At 35.2% G+C, this 21,653-nt stretch overlaps 1 protein-coding gene across 1 annotated transcript; it reads right to left on the bottom strand.

Moving 5' to 3' along the window:
• Positions 1-3,769: 3,769 nt before the first annotated feature.
• LOC150096507 (uncharacterized) lies at positions 3,770-20,871 on the bottom strand. Its single transcript, XM_090408629.1, has 2 exons — positions 20,525-20,871; positions 3,770-5,114 (listed from the first exon to the last, which is right to left on the bottom strand). Exon 2 carries the CDS (start codon positions 4,871-4,873, stop codon positions 3,770-3,772), a length of 1,104 nt encoding a protein of 367 aa, XP_090264755.1. The 5' UTR covers positions 4,874-5,114; positions 20,525-20,871.
• Between the last annotated feature and the right edge of the window lie 782 nt (positions 20,872-21,653).

The raw sequence follows: 21,653 nt of genomic DNA, 5'->3' as shown, positions 1-21,653 counted from the left end.
TGACGAACAAACTGCGTTCTTGTGTTAATATGAGCAGTTATACGCTGCTCTTTCCTGTTCACGTCTTGATGTTGTCAAACCAAGATATTTTTGTTATTCCTCTAGCTCCTTTGCCATCAATTCTTCATACTAAAATAGTTTGTAGAAGTTGGTATTTGTCGTTTCTCATGATCTTTAGCTTTGCCAATGGACTTTAAGTCATTTTCATTGGTAATTTTTTCTGTCCATGATATCTTTAGCATTCTTCTGTATAGCCACATCTCCAAGGCTTCAATTTTCTTGATGGTTGTCGTCTTCAATGTCCATGTTTCAACTCCATAGAGCAGAATGGACCAGACATAGCATTTCAGCATTCGGCATCTGACTTCCATGTTTAGATCTTTATTGCAGAATAATGTTCTCATTTTCATGACTTTTACTGCAGAATGAATTTTATTGTTTTTATAATAATCTCTCCCTCTCTGAGTGAAATGCTCAGCAGGCATGAAAATGCCTGCAGTGTAACTTCAATCCTTATCTTTATATCTATTTCAGGATCCCACCTTTCATTAAGCCAGCAACCAAGATATTTATACCTCGATGTTTGATCAATATTTTTCCCACTGAGTGTCAGTTTCATTGATGAGGTTGGATGTTTGCTGATGACCATGTATTTTGTCTTGTTGATCTTTATATTTATCCCCCATTCTTTGGCTTTCTATATAAACTCTGTCAATGAGTTTTTGGAGATACATGATGTTATCTGTAATTAGTACGGTGTCATCTGCATATCGTAGGTTGTTAACAATCATTCCATTTATTGTGATTCCTTCTGGACATTCTTTCGATGCCTTTTTAAAGATCACCTCTGAATATATGTTGAACAAAAGTGGTGAGAGTATGCATCCTTGTCTCACTCCTCTTTTGATGTTAATATCACTGGTGGTAATATTGTCTAATTGAATAGTAGCTGACTGATTCCGATGCAGATTTCTTATTAATCTTATGTGTTTTTCGTCTAGTCTCTTTTGTTGAAGGACTTCTATTAAGTTAGTGTGTCTGACTTTGTCGAATGCTTTTTCATAATCTATGAAACATATAAAGACAGATTTCTGTTTTTCTATGCATTTTTGTATCAATATTTGGGCACAGAAAAGGGCCTCTCTAGTACCAAAACTATTGCAAAAGCCAAAGGGCATTTCACTCAGAGAGATTATTATAAAAACAATAAAATTCATTCTGCACAGATGACAAAGTCAACATCTGTGGAGAATTAGATTCTAATTATTTTAATTTGCACCACTAAATGAATGATTTATATATACTACGGTAGACTCACTGCAATTTACCCGGCAAACAAAAATTAGAAAGTATAACATACTTGATAAGTATTGCAATCATATTCCTGTTTTCATCCATGGGAAATGACTTTTGATATCAAGATGGCTACAAGTATCCCCATGTCTAGATTTTGCTTCTGAAAGCTGAACAAAGGTAAAAAAAAAAGTTTACGGTCACTGCCTAAAGGCCAATTTGGGTAATGACTAATCACAACAGGCCTGGATGGCTGAGTGAATAGCATATTCGCTCTCCAGCTGCAGGTTCGAATCCCACCATGGGCATGGATGTTTGTGATTGTCTGTGGAAATACCAATGGTGGTCGCCGGTAGATGGTGTTGGTGTAGTTGCGGTCAGTTGGTGATCGAATGGTGGAGACGGAGTTGTAGAACAGGTGCCCTCCCTCGATGAGTCCTTGGACTCCTTCGAGGTGTCAAATAATAATAATAATAATGCACGGTAATATACAGAGACACCACCAGATTAGATCAAGCCCTGATGCAAACAATTAAATGTCGCCCTGATGGATTATAAGACAAAAATATAAGATAATATCCAATTACTATTCTGTTTTTATTACAAAAGAAATATTAAGGCAAAATGATTATATAATAATATTAATTAAATGCTTGCTCTATGGGGATATTGCCAACAGAACTGTTTATAAGCTCATCTAAATTGAAATTATAAGTTATGTTTGCCTCTATCGATATAGTTGCTAGACCAACAAATCTTTCTTGGGTCATTGCTGTTTGCAAATAATTTTTAATCAGTTTAAGCTGGGAAAACTACTTTCCGCACTTGCTAAGCTAACAGGAATTGTTAGCGTGGCGACAGTGTCTACTACAATATGGCTGAACAAGCACCCTTATTAAGCCATGCTGTGAGGCAGGCTGCCTCTATGCTACACCCTGTCGACGGTACTGGTAATATATGCATCTGAGAAGAGTAAATGCTGTGAATTATGGAATACAAGACAACATAATGTGAGGTCAGGATGTTTTCTGATAGGGTTTCTGTAAACTTGTAAAGTTATTTCACAGGCATATGTTTGTTTGCTTATGCTGTGAGAAAAATATTCTTGAAAATAATCTTATAAATATAATATAAAATATAATATACTTGCCACAATTTAGTTACAACAATATTAATAAAATCAGCCTGCGAGATGAATGGACTGATGCATCATTTGATGAACTGTCCATATGCCATGTATCATTTATCACGAGTACTGGCTGGTCTTTGGGTCAGGTAACTCAGACAGTCAACTAACATTTTTAGTCTGCATGTTAAACTGACTCTTTGGGGTGCCAGGTATTGTGATAAGCATCAGAATTTTAAATCACCTTCAACTGGTCAGCTATGCAGAGCATCACTGCTTGCCAACTAACAAGGTGTAGTTTCAAATCCCACTGTGCAATAGATTTTTTTGTGAATGTCTTCAGGCGACATATCAGTCTGATCTCCCAGTGTAGACCACACTCTACTCAGTGGAGGTCTGAAATAGCTTAAAAAGCATTGTGTATCTCTAGAGTAGAGTTTCAGAATTTTGTAATTCTTAGCTAACCCATACCCATATTATTAATATGATGGGCTAGCAACTGTTTGTGGGTGGGATTGTCAAAAAAGACATTCTGATCCTTACTGACCTTAAAAAAAAACCTGCTCAATAACGGGAGATAATAAAGAAAAGACTTAAAGTTTGGGAATATATATCATCAATTTTTAGCATTTAGAGTGAATTCAATATTTTATATATATATATATATATATATATATATATATATAGATAGATAGATAAATAGATAGAAGAAATGGGTAGTTACAAATACTACATTGTCTAGTTCAGATCCACATGACTCCTGAAAGTCATGTGGATCTGAATTTTCAATGTCAACTTGCTGACATAATAGGTATCCCAGAAGTAAGACTGTCACATTAGAGATATACTATTTAAGTATTCAAAACTCTTGGTAAAAGTTACAAATTATCCCGTCATTCTTCAATAAGAAGGCAGAGTAAGAGAAAGAGAAGAAAGCAGGAAAAGAAATAACGGAACCATTCTGTGGATAATATAATATAATTATATATTATATTATAGGTATTTAAGCCCCAGTCTAGCTTGGGTTTGCTATGCCTGTACTCACCAACCTAAGTACCAGCACAGATGATCCAAAACAGATCAAAAGTGCTATATAGATGACACAGAAATTATTGATACAGGTGATAATGAAAACATTATAAGATATACAAGTGAACTGCTTTCTTTTGACTAATGTATGTTTAATACATATCAAAATGATATGTCGGATGTATTTTCTTATGAAGGACTGGCTGTTCAGGTCAGGCAAATTTTTTATAATAAATTACACAGTTGTGAGCATTCTTATTTAAGTGAAGTTTTCTATGGGAAGTAAAGAGACCAGAGTGAGATCATTTTTTCTTGAGTATTTCACTTTTCTTTACAGTGATTTCTCTCATGTACTGTTAGATCACCCGACCGTAAAAATTTTTTATCACAGGTCTTACAGTGAAAACGCTTGTCATTTGTATGTATCCTTTTATGCATAATTAGGTGACCTGAAGATGAAAACTTTTTCCCACAGGTCTCACATAAAAATGGTTTCAAGTTAGAATGTATTTTCCTGTGCTCACTAAGATGACCTGATGTTACAAATTCTTTTCCACATGTCTCACATAAAAACGGCTTATCACCTGTGTGAATTCTTCTATGGAGAGTGAGCTTTGTTTTTAGTGAAAACTGTTTTCCACAAATTTCACATAAAAACACCCCCTTCTTAAAATGATATCGCATATGTATCGCAAATACTTTTGGATGCAAAAATTGCTTTCCACATGATTTACAAATTAAGGGAATTTCAACAGAATGCAATAGTTTTCGATGCTGAACAAGTAATTTTTGTAGCAAAAATTTTTCACCACACATTTCACATATAAAATGTTTTTCACTGTGAGTTTTTCCATGTTTTAAGAGATTTCCTTTCTGTGAAAATCTTTTACCACAAGTTTTACATACATATGGTTTTTCATTAGTATGCACTCTTGTATGCACAACCAAGTTTGCTTTGCGTGCAAATTTTTTCCCACAGTCCTCACAAACAAATGGTTTTTCATTTGTGTGACTTCTGCTATGTGCTGCCAAGCTTTCTGAATGTGAAAATCTCTTCTCACAGATTTCACATGCAAAAGGTTTATCATTTGTATGTGTTCGTGTGTGCTTAACAAGGTTTCCTTTTTGTGAAAACTGTTTCCCACAAGTACTACATGTCCAAGGTTTTTCATTTGTATGGATCCTCTTATGTACATTAAGCGTTCCTTTTTCTAAAAACTTCTTGCCACAGATATCACAAGAAAATGGTCTCTCATTTGTATGGCTTCTTATATGACTGTTAAGATGTCCTTTCTCTGAGTATTTCTTTCCACAAATTTCACATGAAAATATTTTTATTTTTGTCCTTTTCTCTGTTGGTAGAGTGAGAGACTGTTGAAATAAAACTTGTTTCTCACTAGTGTCAGAATTAAGCAATTCTTCCATTGTCTACTTTTTTTATACATTTTCCAAATCTGCAAAACATAGACACAAAAGTTATGTTTATAAAATACAGATATATATCTTTCATAACTTTTTTGCTGCAATCACTTAGCACTAAATGTCATTACGTTACTTCAACAACATCAAAAATATGTAGTCAGTCAGAATAAGCTAGAATCTAACGAGAAATTCCTCTGTTAAACGACTTTAGTTTGGACTTCACATCCATCAGCAAATATGATTTCTGTAAAAAAAATTAAAAAAAAAAAAAGTTTTATAATGAATTAAAAGACATGCCAAGTTAAATTATTTATTATTATTTTTTTTAAATCACTAATAAAACTGTTCAATGTTGTGTATTTGAGATGTTTGTAACTTACATTTATGATCAAATCCACGTCATTAAATTAATAAATGCAAGAATATATATACCGTATATGTCGGCATATAGGACGACTGACGTATAAGATGAGGCCTAAATTTTAGGCTATTTTTAGGTTTTAAGCTTATGTCAGTTGTATAAGATGACCCCCACCCCCAATTTACAAATGTACAAAAACTGTGCATTTGTACACGAAAAAGGATGGATGGACGGACGAAAATGGTGTGAAATTATGGATAAATAAGGTGTGGAACACACGACCAGGCAGTATAATTAATTAGTCATTTAAGTGAGAATACTAAAAGTCTTCTAGAAAAAAATAACACAAAAATTGCTGTCATACCAGGTGGTTTAATTCTATTTGCAACCACTAGACATCTGCTTGGCCAAACCATTTAAAGATCACATGCAAGAAGAGTGGAATAATTGGATGTTGACTGGTGAAAAATCATTTACAAACAGTCTATGTGCACTGCATCACTTGATATGTTGTGCAATTTTGTGATCAAAGCATGGAATAAAGTAAAAGTAGAGACTGTAATGAAATCATTTAAAAATTGTGGTGTTATGTCGTTATTACTTTTCCTCGTTATGTTTAATGATTTTACTTCTCACTCATACTGTTATTTCCCTTCTGGCCTCTGTAATAATTTGTCAATCAAAATCAGTAATTCAGCTATCACTCTCTTTTCCTTAAACAAGCTATGATTCCGGGCCGTTCGTGTATTTCTTTCATTCATTAGAGGCATTGTCTAAGTTTGGGACAAAGCCCTCAATTTTACCTTCTGAGACAGTCTCTCTGTTAAATATTGATGAACGTCTATTATGCTGTGCCAGCCAATACCATAGGAGAGATGAGACTCTTATCCAAGGTGGCTCTCTCAGAATAATACACATTAATGGATGTTCTAACACTCTTACTTAACTTATTCTACTCACTAATTCAGTTCACCTAATTTACTTTGCCTTTGCATGCAGTTGTGGCCCGTAAATTCCAATTATAATCCTGTGTCCCTCCCACTAGGTTCTGTAATCTTTTTATGAATGGCAATTCAAATTCATATGACAGGCTGATTTCGGGCAAATGAAATAAGACATATTTATTGAGGTCTAAGAATTATACATGAGAAATATATTAAACACATGGTTGACTTAATCACTTTCCTAGTAAAATTCAGATATCATTACTAACACAATAGAACATGAGTAATAATTTGCTCCATGGAGTTATCCATTAAATGTACAAATTACTAGCTTAAAATCATTAGATTTTCAATCACTCTCAAGTCACCAATCATATCTCACAATATATTACAGTTTAATTCACATACAGATCCCTTCCTGGGAGCTTTCTTCAAATAGGGACAGGTCACTGCCAAATGTGGTAATCTCTAAAGTTCTCTATCAAATGTCCACACACAAATTAACATATAAATCCATTCATATCTCTAACTGGAAATAAGACTTAAACATTCTACATTACCATCCCATGGAATGACTTTCTGTTCTATCAGCAGCCTTGTCTAGACATCAAGGCAATTTTGTAGGTTATCGTCCACGAGGTCATCTACGATGACTGCACAGCCTGGTCTCCCCGAGTTGATAAGGCGATGTGCCGCTCTGGTTTCTCTCTGGTATCACTGGCATTCATCTGCATTGTCGGTTATTCGATACTGCTTAGCTACTCTGCTATGAAGAGTTAGCTAGCCTTGACTCGCAAGCTACAGTAGACGACTCATGACTTCTACGGCCGATCCGGAATCACCTAGTTGGCGAAGGGAGAGCCAACGTCCAAGAGCGTAGGAAACAGGAACCAAAAAACTTTGAGAGAGGGAGGCAAAACCCTTTAATACTGCCTCCTTTGGTGCCCTCTCCCGTTACGTTTTTACCCCACGGCACTCATCTATTGCGCGTAGCATTTTTCCAAGAATGCGTTCGAGCTTCGCTTTCCACATAAATTCTCCTTTCCTTAGGTCATAAGTTACACTTGGATGGCTAAAGCATGACCTTTGGACCTCAGCCTACATTCAACGTACTCTGATAAATTACATAGAATGGGATATTCTAATTTAACTATAATTTTATATAAATTCCCCTTTTTGACTCTGTACAAAATAGGTTAAGTTTCACATTTCTAAATTAAACATTTCTTCAGTTCTGCTTTAAAGTTATAATATACATATTTATTTCCTTGCCAAAGTACAAGTTTCTCTGCCTACAATTTAGATTTGTTGGATCCTGAATGAATTAATCTTTTATCCAAATTTTGATCATTCAGGACACAATAGTGGTATCTCTAATCTTATGGATGGTATGGAAGATGATCTGTTGTGGGACATTGATGACGATGAAAATGAAATCAATTCATCGGATTCGAACTGGGATCCATATGATGATCATTTAAACAATGAATCTGAAGAACTATTTTCAACAGATGATGAAGAAAATTAACATGAAAATTGAGGTTAATAATTATTATTTGTTTTTTAAGACTTACATCTATTGTAATATTTTAAATAAATTTATGTAACAAAAAAATTAATCTGATTTGTTTATAAACACTGCCTATTTTCTTATATAACAATGTATTGTATCTACCTAAATGTTCATCCAAGAAATTAAGCTTCCCTTTTTATACTCACCGTATAAGACAATCCATGATTTCGAGAGGTTTTCTGTAGTATTTGAGAGTCATCTTATACAGTGTGTGTGTGTGTATATATATATATATATATATATATATATATTAGTAGTAGTGTTATTCTTACGAAAGAAGATTTAAATAAGATGTAATGGGGCTTTATCTCCCAGAAACTCGAGTTTTCAGCAGTCTTCAGAACATATCCAATTTACAGACGAAAAGCCCTGTTCATGATAGGCAGTAGATAGCATTGCTGGTGGTTGTGTAGTAGAAGAATTAAGAAGTAGGAGAGACAATTAGGAATGTGTGGTGTAGTGGAGTAGAGTGCCCCTACTGCAATGAGTGCATAGGGACTCCCTGGAGGAGTCATGTAATAATAATAATAATAATAATAATAAAGATATTAGACTTGACTATACTAACATTATTGAAGAAAAAAATTAAACAAATTGAAAACAAGAACCAAACCGTGGAGTCTCAGTAGCAAACTCTGAAGAAGATACTGATTGATTCAGCTAGGGAGGTATGCTGTTTGCAAGGATAGAAAAATAAGAACACCATAGTGGACACAAAAAGCAGTCATGGAAAAGAAGAAAGAATACCAAAAGTTCCTAGAAAATAAGAGGGCAGATGTCTTAAAATAATACAGTTAAAAATGTAAGAGAGCTAAGCTATGTGTAAAAGTAGTTAAATAAAAGTCATGGGAAGACTTTGGTTAGAATATACAAATTAAGTATCAGGAAGGTGGTAAAATGTTCTGGAGGTATCGAAAAAGCTTAGATATGTAGGAAAGAGTACTGTAAAAGGAATTTTTTATAGAAAATTTTCAGGAGAAATGAAAAGAGGAGTACATATCAATACTTGAGGTAGAGAAACCTGTCAAAAACTTGAAATGTGGAAAGGCAGTTGGAGGAGATATTTGACCGGAAATGCTTAAGTATGGAGGTATAAAAGTTTTGCAATGGCTACACTGTATAATTCAGAGGGCCTGAGCAGAAGGTCAAATTCCTAATGATTGGAGTAGAGCTCTCATAATACCTATCTATAAAAAAAAAAGGGAATAAAACTGTATGTAAAGTTACAGAGAGATTTCTCTAATAAGTGTTCCAGGTAAGATTTATGCCAGCATACTTGAAAAGAGGTTGAGAAAGATTGCTAAAGATAAACTTGGAGAAGAACAAGCTGGGTTCAGGCCAAATAGACATTGTCAAGATCAGCCTTGTTGACAAACAGCGTACAGTATTATTATTATTTTTACTACCCCAACACCTCATGGAGTCAAAAACTCATCTGGAAGGTCCTTTTATCACACACACATCTCATCATACCATGTCTTAAACACACTCAAACCCCTTGCAGACACCACACTCTCAGGTAAGGCATTCCAATCATTCACAACTCTGCACGAAAAAAACCTGCCTCTCACTCCTCTACTCACACCCTCTTTATACAGTTTCCAGGGATGACCTCTGGTTCTCCCCTGATCTCCTACTATTCTCTGTAGAACTTCTCCACCATTGATCCCATAACAACCTCTTACCAACTTGTAGGTCTCTATCATATCTCCCCACTTCCTTCTGTCCACCAGACTCTGCAAATTACATCTCAATCTTTCCTCGTACTCGACATTCCAAAGGTCAGAAACTACCTTAGCCAGTCGCCTTTGGACCCTTTCCAACATCTCTTCATCCTTCTGAAAACCCGGTGACCAAATCCGGCACAATAGTCCATGTGTGGCCTAATCAAAGCCTTATACAGTGAAACAAGAATCTCCCTACTTCTACACGTCAGTGTCCTCTGCATCATTCCCAGAAGTCTTTGTGTTGTCTTCACAATTTTGCTATGTGTCCCCTAAATTTCAGATCCTTATCCACTATCACCCCCAGATCTCTTATTTCCTCTACCTCCAACAATATATTCTCACCAAGCATAAATTCTGCATCCCATCTTTGTTTTCCAAATTTTAAAACCTTACATTTTGCAACATTGAACTCGCATCCCCATTTCCATGCCCAATCACTCAATTTATTCAAGTCTTCTTGTAAGGCCACAACATCTTCACTACTCTTTGTGGTTCATCCCAACTTTGCATCATCTGCAAACAACTGAATATGTCCATCCAAATCTTCGCCAATATCATTAATATACAAATTAAACAGTAATGGCCCTAAAACAGACCCCTGAGGCATATCCCCCCCCCCCCTTCTTCCTCCTATTCATGAGGCTCTGCAACTTACATTCTCTCAATCTGTCCTCATACCTCATACATTCCAAAAACTACTAACCACCTTTGTGAATCTTTTCTGTACCCTTTCTAACATATCCTCGTCACCATGAAAATCCAGCAACCAAATCTATGCACATAATCCTTATAGAGGCCTTAATCTGGAGCCTTATATCATAACCTCTCTATTTCTGCATGTCAGGGTCCTCTGCATCATTGCCATTATCTGATATGCCGTCTTCACAATTTGTGCAAAGTAGTCCCTGAATTTCAGGTCCTTGTCCACCATCACTCCTAGATCTTTCATCTCCTCCACTTTAAAGTTTTCCCATCAAGTATATACTTTGCATCCCATCATTGCTTACCAAATCTCAAAACCTTACACTTTGTAACATTTCACTTACCTGCCTTTTCATGCAATCAATTCAAGTTCTCTTATATGTCATGATATCTGCCTCAACTCTACATTGCTCTCCTCAGTTTTGCATCATCTCCAAATCTGATATCACTAATAAAACACATCCCAATATCATTAGCATACAAATTGAACAACAATGGCCCTAAAACTGACCCCTGAGGTGCACCACTAGTGACCTTTCTCTTTTGGGATACTGCATCCCCATATACAACTTTATGATACCTATCCGTCAGCCAGTCACTGATCCAACTCAGAAGTCTGTTATCCAATCCCACTGTTTCAATTTAATTAAGAGCTTGTGTGGTTGTCTCTCAAAAGACTTTGCAAAATGTCTAATCTTTAATCTTTCTCAGGACTCTCATATCTGCAGGCTCTAGTCTTTGGTCAAGTGTTTTACTTCTGACCCAGCTCTCAGGTTCATAAGTTAAAACTGATTTGAACACCTGTCTTGTAAAAAGCTAATTAGTGTTCCGACTAATTTCTCTCTTATTCCATATGAATTTATTCAATTGACTTCCTACCATACCAGCTTTGTTGATTCTGTTGTCTATTTCCATATTTAATTTACCATCTTCGGTAAAAATCATGCCTAAGTAGCTGAAATGATTTACTTGTTCCACAGGTTCCGCGTTCACAACATAGTTGACATTTTCAACAATTCTACCTATTTTTATTTTCGTTGTCTTTTTAATGCTGACCTTCATACCATATCTATTAAACAGTTATTCAATTTAGTCAGGGAATCTTGCAAACTTGTAGCGGATTTATTTAGAAGTATAACATTGTCTGCATAAAGCAAAGACATGATATTAACATCTCCAATTCTGATATCATGTTTAATACCACTTTCCTTCATAATGTGATCCATATAGATAATGAATAACAGTTGGGATAATGTACATCCTTGTCTCACACCAGATTTAACATTAAACCATCTTCCTGTACTTCCTTCAATTCTAACTGCCGACTTACAATTCAAATACAGACTTATTGCTTGATATAATGCCCCATTGACACCATATAACTGTAGCCTTTGGAATAGCTTCTCTCTTGGACCTTGTCATATGCGTTTTCCAGATCGACAAAACTTAAATACAGATATTTGTTATATTCCCATGCTTTCTCAACTATTTGTCATAAAGTGAAGATCTGATCCTGACAACCTCTATTTGGCCTGAATCCAGCTTGTTCTTCACCAAGCTTTTCTTCCACAATTCTTTTCAACCGTTTCTCAAGCATACTTGCATAGATCTTGACAAGAACACTCAATAGGGAAATACCTCTGTAATTCTCACATTCAGTTTTATTTCCCTTTTTATATATGGGCACTATTAGAGCTCTACTCCAATCATCAGGAATTCGTCCCTCTGTCCAGTCTTTCTGAACCATGCAGTGCAGCCACTGTAAGACTTTTATACCACCATACTTCAGCATTTCTGGTCGAATATCATCTACTCCTGCTGCCTTTCCACATTTCAAGCCTTTGATGGCATTTTCTACTTCAAGTATGGATATGTATTCCTGACAGTATGCCTGTTGAGTATTTTTTACCACTGTGCTATCACTGCTTGTTTCATTTAGCAATTTTTCGATGTAATTAATCCATACATCAAGGATATCTTTTTCTCCAGTTTTCATGTCACCGTTATCATCTCTAACTCCTTTTACAGCACTCTTTCCTCCATTACTAAGCTTCTTCAACAACCTCCAGAATATCTGTATCACCTTCTTGATATTTATTTTCTATGTTCTTGCCAAAGTCCTCCCATGACTTTTGTTTAGCTAGTTTTACACAGCGTTTTACATTTGTCTCTGTATTCTCTAAGAGCAAAAGCTGACTTATTTGCCAGGAACTTTTGATATGCTTTCTTCTTTTCCTTCACTGCCTCTTTAACTTCCTGTGTCCACCATGGTGTTCTGATTTTTCTATCCTTGCAGACAACCTCACCACATGCCTCTCTGGCTGAATCAATCGGGGTTTTCTTCAAGGCTTGCCACTGATTCTCCAAGGTTTGGTTCCTGTTCTCAAACTATTTTTTTCTTAAATAATCTTTGTGTATTTTAGTCTAGAGTTCACATCTGAGAGCTGCTCAACTTTTATTCGCTTTAAAACTTTCTTACATGTTATTCTTTTCAATATGAAATTCAATTTTATTCTGCTCAAAACTAAATAGTGATCGCTTCAAATTTCAAATCCTCTGTACACTCTGGTGTCCTGCACCAGGGAGAAAACATCACTATCAACAATAACATAGTCAACGAGACTTTTCTTATTCCTTGCCTCTTCTCTCCATGTGAATTTGTGTACATTTTTATGTTGGAACATGGTGTTAGTAATAACCAGTCCATGTCCTGAGCAGAAATCCAACAGGTATTTGCCATTATTATTGGCTTTGCTCTTTTCTCCAAATTTTCCCAAAATATTTCTGTATGTCTGTCAATCATTTCCTACTCTGCTATTTAGATCCCCAACAAGGACCAACTTTTCCTTTTTCATTGTGTCAGTTGCTTTTTCTAAAGCATCAAAAAATTCCTTCACTTCTATCTTAGTAGAACTTTCTATGGGACCATAGGCACAAATGTCTCATTGTCCAGTTCCCCATTCTCATATTTGCCCACATCACTCTACTTGAGACTGACTGCCATTCAAGAAGATTAGCCTCGTATTTTGTGTTGAATACTATGGCTACTCCTTCTTTTCCTTGATTGTCATTGCCTGAATATAACATTTTGTATTTAGTGTTCAGAAAGATCTCACCAGTTTTTGTCTTTTTTATTTCAGTCACCCCTATTATGTCGATCTGGTACTTATCTAATTCCTCAGCTAGCTCCATTTCTTTGCCATTCAGGCTTCTTATGTTGATAGTACCGATCTTCAACTCTGGTGATGTTGAGTTGGGGTGTGCTTTCAGATTTCTGAAATTTGAAAGCTTTCAGTCTCTTGTATACATATTTATATCTTTATTTATTTTATATTCTGTATAATTTCATTTTTATTATTATTCTGTATTATTTTATTATTTTATATCCTTGTCTATTCTTGTCTTATACATGATTTTACATCAAACCATGTGGAAGATTTTTTTCTCTTTTCTGATGAATGGGTAAAGGTTTACACAAGAATATCATTTCTTTGCATGTTTTTGCTTTAATGAAACCATTTCTAACATAGTTTCACTTACAGGAGACCAACTTTTTACAATCTACAAAACTATATTTTTATTTGATACAAATGTTTCGTATTATAAACTGTGTGTCTATATATATATATTTATATCTTGTGTGTGTATGTATATATATATATATACACACACCAACATGGTCTGGCCGAGTGGTTAGCGTATCCGATCTTCAGCCAAAAGGATGAGGATTTGAATCTCGCCATGGGCATGGATGTTCATATGATTGTCTGTGAAAATATTAGTGGTGGTAGTTGGCAGGTGCCACACTCAGGATTTAATCTTGGGGGGGGGGGGGGGAGTTGAGTAGATGATTTGAGAATACATACAATGCATTGCATATGACCTATGACTGAGTATCTGCAGTGATCACCAATACATGACACCCGTGATCTCTGGCCCGGCTCGGGCAAAATATCGGCCGAGCACTACTTCATTCTCCTTGCGTTCCCAATGGCCATGATTCCCGAGAGCCAGAGGGCATTCCCCTTATGTGACCGCTAATTCATAAGTAGTACAGAAATAGAAGACACGACACAACATAAATAAAAAAATAATTTTAATTAGGAAAAGATTTTTGGAAAATTTTATAGTATTTTTTCCTTTTTCTTTTGGGGGGGAGAGCCAGGGCCCCTTGGCTCCCTCCCATGGATGCACCAATGTGTAGATGATGATTGTAGTTGTGATTCGTTGTAGTTGGTGGAGATAAAGAATTGTAGAGTGGGTGCCCTCCCTCGATGAGTCTTTGGACTCTCTGGAGGTGTATTAATAATAATAATTTCCATGGTAAATGTTTCACTTTCTTCCAAAAACTATAAGAACATGAAAAACATCCATTTACTGTCCAGCTTCGAACTTACCAAAATAAGTTTTCTTCTTCCTCTTTGATTCCATCTGCCTTTGTTCTTTATAACATCTTCCATCACTTTACTTTCCTCAAATGCAACCTTTATATGTTCAAAAAAAAAAAAAAAAAGAAAAGAAAAAACCATGCTTCTTGTTTTCATACATACAGAATCAGTGTGCTAGAGATTCTGCAAACTATCATGTGTGGGTTTGATTTTAAAAAAAGGTATTATATTAATGTACTGTAACGTATGTTATTGTTACATGGTGATAGTGGTTTTTCCACTTTCTTCTTTATTAATAAGCCCTCATCAAATACAGAAGCAAGTTTATAAGGTTAACTGTTCATGTTATACATTTCTTCTTCTTCTTTGTCTATGATCTCTTATGCTTTTAAGCATCGAGATTTTGCCAAAGAGATTTCCATGCCGTACTGTCCAAGGTTTGTTGTTTTGCTTCTTTCCAGTTAATTCCCTTCTTTTCCAATTTTCTTTAATTTCCTTTTGCCAACCTTTCCTGGGTTTGCCTATGTTTCTTTTTCCTATTTTCTAGCTTTCGTATACAGTTTTTGCTATTCTTCCTTCTTCCATTCGATTAAGATGTCCAAACCATCTTATTTGGGCTTGTGTTATGAATTGGTACAGAGGTGCAAGTTGAAGGCTGTCTCTTATGGTTTGATTTCTTATTTGGTCTGGTCTTGTTTTTTGTGCCACTTTCCTAAGTTATTTTATTTCAATTGTTTGTAGTTTATTTGTGTTTCCTGTTGTTAAACACCAAGATTCACAACTGTATGTTAATGTTGGTACAAACACTGAATGGTACACTGCCATTTTGGTATTCTGGGTGACTTCTTTCTTACCTAGGTATCGGCCTTTCATTGCATAGAATAGCTCTGTTCCCCTCTTATCCTGTTGTTAATTTCTGTGTCTAGTCTACCATCTTCTTGTATATATGATCCCAAGTATTTAAAGGAGTGGACTTGTTCCAGTTGACGTGTCTCTATTTTTGTTATGTGTTTTTGTTGGTTTCTAGATATGATCATTGCTCTAGTTTTATTTATATTTATGGTCATATTCCTTTTCTTTGTTTCTTCATACCAAATGTTGATATTGTACTGCAGATCTTCAGCTGTATTTGCTAGAATCACTACATCATCTGCAAAAGCCATGTGTGAAATCCTGGTTTCTTTCAGTTTCCTGTATCCTAGGTGGAATTTTTTGTTTTTGTTTGGCATGCCTTTAAAATTTTATTTTTTACTATGATGAAGAGAAGAGGGTTGAGGATACAGCCTTGCCTCACTCCTACATTTGTTTCAAATTCTTTTGATCTATTATTACAGGTTCTTACATAATTTCTATTACTTTTGTAGAGGTTTTGTATGGCTGCTATTAAGTTATCTTGTATCTTGTTTTTCTTTAATGTTTGCTATATTAAGTGTCTGGGAACTCGGTCAAAGGCCTTTTCGAAATCTATAAAACATGAATGTAGTTCTTTTCAATATTCCAACGTTTTCTCTGATATTTGTCTAAGACTGAAGATAAGATCCTGCGTGCTTCTATTTTTTCGAAAGCCATATTGCATTTCATCCAGTGTATCCTCTAATTGATTCCTAAGCCTCGCTTCTAAAATACAGGAATATTTTCCTGGAACGCTTAAAAGCAAAATTCCTCTATGGTTTTCACACTTACGGTTGTCTCCTTTCTTAAATATAGGAATTATATTTAAGTCTTTTGGGAATAATTTTCTTTTTCCATATGACACTGAATAGGTGTAAAAGAAATTTTATGGCTTTCGTTCCTAAATTTTTTACCATTTCTGGTGTTATTTGGTCATGGCCTGCTGATTTGCCCAGTTTTATTTTATTTATTGCTGCTAACGGTTCATTTGCATGAATTTCTTTGCTCTGATCTTCTATTTTGCTTGTGTCTCTTGCTCTTAGGGTTCTATTTTTTCCATGTCCTGCATCTTCCAATAGTTCCATCTTTCCATGATGTCTTCGGAATTTGTAAGTAACTTTTCATCTTTATTTTTGATAAACTTTATGGGGCATTCTTTCTCTGACCTCATTCTTCTTAAAACATTATAGAAGAGTTTTTGGTTTCCTTTAAAATTTTGTTCTAAAGTATGTCCAAAGTCTTCCCAGCCAGCATTTTCTTTTCTCTTCTTTCACTAAGGTTTAAACTTTATTTCTTTGGTTGTTGTATAGTTCTCTATCAACCTGCAGCTTTGACGTTATATATCTCTTCCATAATTGCTTTTTCTTTTTAATTTCTTCTTTTAGTTCTTCAGTCCACCAGGGTGTTTTATGTTTCTTCTGTTTATTATTTAATGATGCACCACAAATTTCTTTGCTTGTTTCTAGAAGAAGTGTTTTGAACCTGTACCATAGGTTTTCTACATTTTGGTCTTCATATATCTCTTTTTCTACTTCTTTCATCTTTTCTTCTATTTTACTTTTATACTCAATGGCTGTTTCTTCTTTCTTTAGTTTGTAGTTCTTTATCTTAACATTTATTTCCTTGCTACTTTTTCTACATTTTTCAACTTTTATTTTATGGATTGTTTCCAATACTAATAAGTAGTGGTCACTGCCTATTTCAGGACCTCTATAGACTCTTGCATTTTTTGTATACTTCCAGTACGATCTGCTTATGATGGTGTAGTCAATTATAGATTTTTCGTTTCTACTGGGCTCTTCCCTGGTAAACTTATGGATTTTTTTATGCTTGAACATTGTATTTGCTATTACTAAATTATTTGTAAGGCAAAGATTTATTATTTTCTCCTTGTGATCCCAACACTTGTTTCGTTTCCTCATCTACTTGATTCTCTACCCGGCCATGTCTCCTAGTAGTATGATATACTCTTGAATTTCTTCAATTGTTTTTTGTAAGAATTTGAAGAATTCATCTTTAATTTCTTTATTAGCATTATCGTTTGGGCCATATGCAACAATTACAGTAAATACTTGGTTATTTGATTTAAAATCGACAGTGATTGTCAACAACCTTTCGTTTATTAGTTGCCATTTAGTAATATATTCTTTGAGATCTGGTTTAATTATGCAAAGCTACCCCTTGTTTTCCCCATTCTCTTGGGTTACCACTGAATAGAAAAGTATATACCCATCTTTCATTTTCTGGCAACCATGACCGTTCTTTTAGTTTCAGTGATTGCTAGCAGATCCAATCTTGATTTTTTAAATTCATCTATTAATTTGTTTTCTTTTCCATGTAGACTTTTAACGGTCCATATTCTGTATCACATGTACCTTTTTCCTTGCTTTGTTGTTAACCATTTAGGCTGTTCAGCTATCTCTTTGTTATTTCTTTTAATGGGTGAAATTTTAAGGTGTGCAGTGGATTAGCCTTCAGCACCTGAGTCTGGTGGTGGGGATGCCACTTTCGAGACCCCCAGACCGGCCTATGAGGGAAGTGCTATCCTGTTGGTCCATGGGAGGTATTTTATTTCCCTCCTACCCTTCATAGTAAACTATGATGAGCATTCCCCGATCCGCCATTAGGGGACTCGCCCCGATGGGGATTACAGGTGTCCCCACAAGGGATGTTATACATTTGCCTATGTTAAACATAGGTAAATTGAGAAATGCCAACACTGTGGAGTATGCTTGCATGCATGAGTGTGTGGTGGGTGCATTCCTCCTCCTCCTTTCACATATTAGGCCTAGTGGCCGACCCATTACACTAGTATTAGGCATGGCCTATTACGATTTGAAACCGTGACCGTTTTGAGAATAAGGTGGTTAGCCCTATGGGGCAAACTGGCCCCTTGAACACGTGTTCAAGGGGCCAGTTTGCCTGTTCTGTGGGATGAAAAAACTGAGTTTCTTTGTGAACCCCCCCCCCCTATGAGACTGGCTAACTAACCTTTAGTCAAAAGAGACCAGATAAAGGTTCCTTGCGTCTTGATGGGAATTGAATCCAGGTCTTTCCAACCAAAGGGCTTCATCTATAGCAAGTGAGCTACGGAGGCTCCATGGATGTACTAAATAACCCTAAATTATAATCAAAGTATATAAAATTCCTAATAATAAACATGCAATAATATTTCCATTTTCTTTTAATATTTTCTTTAATGTTCCTGTCTATTTTCATTATTTTTATTATTGATTTTCATACTAAATTTGTTACAGCAGTTATTCAATCCAGTGTCAAAGAAATTTGCCAGGTCTGATGCCACCTTCCTTCATAATATTACCCATTGAAATTACTTACAGCATATTCTTGTCTCCTGTCTTATACATGATTTTACATCAAACCATGTGTAAGATTTTTTTCTCTTTTCTGATGAATGGGTAAAGGTTTATAACAAGAATATCATTTCTTCGCATGTTTAATTTGTCACAACTGTTTCGTATTATGCACTGTGTGTGTGTCTATATATATATATAAAACATGACAACAGTGGAGATAGTGCATATCTTGCACATGATTTTACATCAAATCATATTCCTGTACCTTCTTCAATTATGTCTCACACAGAAACTTTTTTTTTTTTTTTTATGAATGGGCAAAGGATTACAATGGGAGGGCAAAACCCCACATGCCAACACTGCATATGCCTGGCTAACTTAAGTTGGCCTTCTATCTCATAAAGCAGAGATGGAAAGTTGTACAGTAGGTGTCCTCCCGCGATGAGTCTTCGGACTCCTTGGAGGTGTCATGAATAATAATAATAAGTATCCCTTCTATCTTAGACAATATTCAAACCATGGTATTTCCTACTTTTAGTTGGAAATACTGTGAAATATTGTGTTTTTCAACTGCATTACATAGGCTGGATAGCTTGTGTTTAGGTCATGCAGAGCAACTATGGCTATGAGATTGTGTGTGTGTGTGTGTGTGTGTGGTATGACTGTAAATTTTGTGTTTTCTCTGTCAGACTGCATGTTTTGCCAGATGAACAATACAAACTTCTTAATAATAATAAGTATCTCTTCTATCTTAGACAAATTCAAACCATGGTATTTCCTACCTTTAGTTGGAAATATTGTGAAATATTGTGTTTTTCAACTGCATTACATAGGCTGGATAGCTTGTGTTTAGGTCATGCAGAGCAACTATGGCTATGAGATTGTGTGTGTGTGTGTGTGTGTGTGTGGTATGACTGTAAATTTTGTGTTTTCTCTGTCAGACTGCATGTTTTGCCAGATGAACAATACAAACTTCTTAATAATAATAAGTATCCCTTCTATCTTAGACAAATTCAAACCATGGTATTTCCTACCCTTAGTTGGAAATACTGTGAAATATTGTGTTTTTCAACTGCATTACATAGGCTGGATAGTTTGTGTTTAAGTCATGCAGAGCAACTATGGCTATGAGATTGTGTGTGTGTGTGTGGTATGCCTGTAAATTTTGTGTTTTCTCTGGTCAGACTGCATGTTTTGCCAGATGAACACTGCAAACTTCTTCGAAAAACAAACCTTGACCACATTTACATGAGACCTGCTAACTCACTTTTATTTGGCAATCACTGATACACATGTAAAAACTTTTCAAATACTGTTATTGTTCTAACACAACAATCTAATAGTCTTTGAATTTGAAACCAACTTATTGTTAATGACTGCATTAAGGAGAAAAGGTATCTATTGATGGTAATAAAATACACCTGAAATTTGCATATCATTCAATCTCTTACCTTCTAGTTATACTGATCTGCTGATATTTTCTTTGGTTTTTGCATGCTATGCTAATTTTGAAATTTTAGGTGTAAGGACATACTTTCAAGCTTTGTTGGAGTGGATGATGAAAGATAATCGCAATTTACTATTTTTTTTTTTTAAATATTAATCTCACAGAAGTTGTAAAATTTTTACAACAGTTCAGGTATTTCTTGAAGAATTAGTGATGTTGGAGAGAGTGGGGAACTAGATTTCATTGCAAGTTTTAAAATAAAGAAATGAGAATAAATAATATATAAACACATTGTGAAATCTACCTGAGCATCATCCTTTCAAGATAGCAAATATTCAGTTTATTTTCCCATTCGAATAGGACCAGAGTAACATTAAATGACCATAGTAGTAATTTTAAAGTGCTCCTTTTTATGATTATGTTTTTCTCGTGCTTCTTTTTTTTTTTTTTTAAAGCTGAAAACTAAATAGCATAGCGATGTTGACTTCCAAATAAAAATCTCAATTTACTTCATATCGCAATGGATTATAGGGCACCTAATTTCTCAGCCATACATAAATCATTTTTAAATAAAATTAATTACAACAGAACATGGTATACTGCAATATCTGCAGAGAAACCACACAAATACCAATGAAAAGTATTTTAAGCCTACCCGTGATCGAATGGCTGACCATAGTTGGCATGTCAAAAATAAAAATAATAAATAAAATGCAAATTACTTATTTATTTATTGCATTGGCAAATTATCGAAATCTATAATAAAAATAAGACGTAACGTCTGTAATAATTTTATAACAATACCGCAGTCTTTTATTTTAAAAAAAATCAGCTAACGCCTTTTTATTCCCGTATACGGGGAGTAGGCGAGACCATTTAGCCCTATCTTTTATTATTATTATTTTTTTTTTTTCTCGGAGTTGGCCCGTTAAAGTTATTCAGCAGCTGTCCTTTAAAATTTAGGGAATTCCAACATTTCTCACTGAGGTATGCATATGCATTTAATTTATCGGGTAAATATATAGTGGAATATTGTTAAAATTAATTAAAAAAAAAAAAATCAGCTAACGCATATGTTGTTCCCGTATAGGGAGTAGGCGGGGCCGTTTACCCTATCTAACTTTTGGAGACTGAGCGGGCAGTTCAATCTCCACTGGTAACCAATCAGAGAGATAGCTAGCCCAGGGCTTTCACTGATTCATCGGTAAGCAGTGAAGAGGGCGGCAAGCTAGTGCCGCCATCTCGTGTTCTCTCCTAACACAATATTTTTAATGTCTGAAAATAGTGTGGGTTCTACGGTCGATTTTCTTGAGTTTATGGAACGAAAAACCCGAGTTTCCGGGAGAAAAAATCCGCTAGCCCGTGCCAGAGATCGACTAACTCGGGAACCGGCGGAAAAAAGGCTTAGAAAAATTTCCTCTAGTCGTCGACTA

The sequence above is a fragment of the Typopeltis vanoorti genome, chromosome 18, assembly GCF_054136105.1.
Source record: "Typopeltis vanoorti isolate ZY-2024b chromosome 18, IOZ_Tvanoo_1.0, whole genome shotgun sequence".
In the NCBI taxonomy this organism is placed as follows: domain Eukaryota; kingdom Metazoa; phylum Arthropoda; class Arachnida; order Uropygi; family Thelyphonidae; genus Typopeltis; species Typopeltis vanoorti.
The sequence above is the reverse complement of the archived record's forward strand: the minus strand, read 5'-3'. Positions and strand labels throughout refer to the sequence as shown.

Excerpts from the sequence above, each read along its gene's own strand:
- LOC150096507 (XM_090408629.1), bottom strand. The coding sequence starts at position 4,873 with ATGGAAGAATTGCTTAATTCTGACACTAGTGAGAAACAAGTTTTATTT.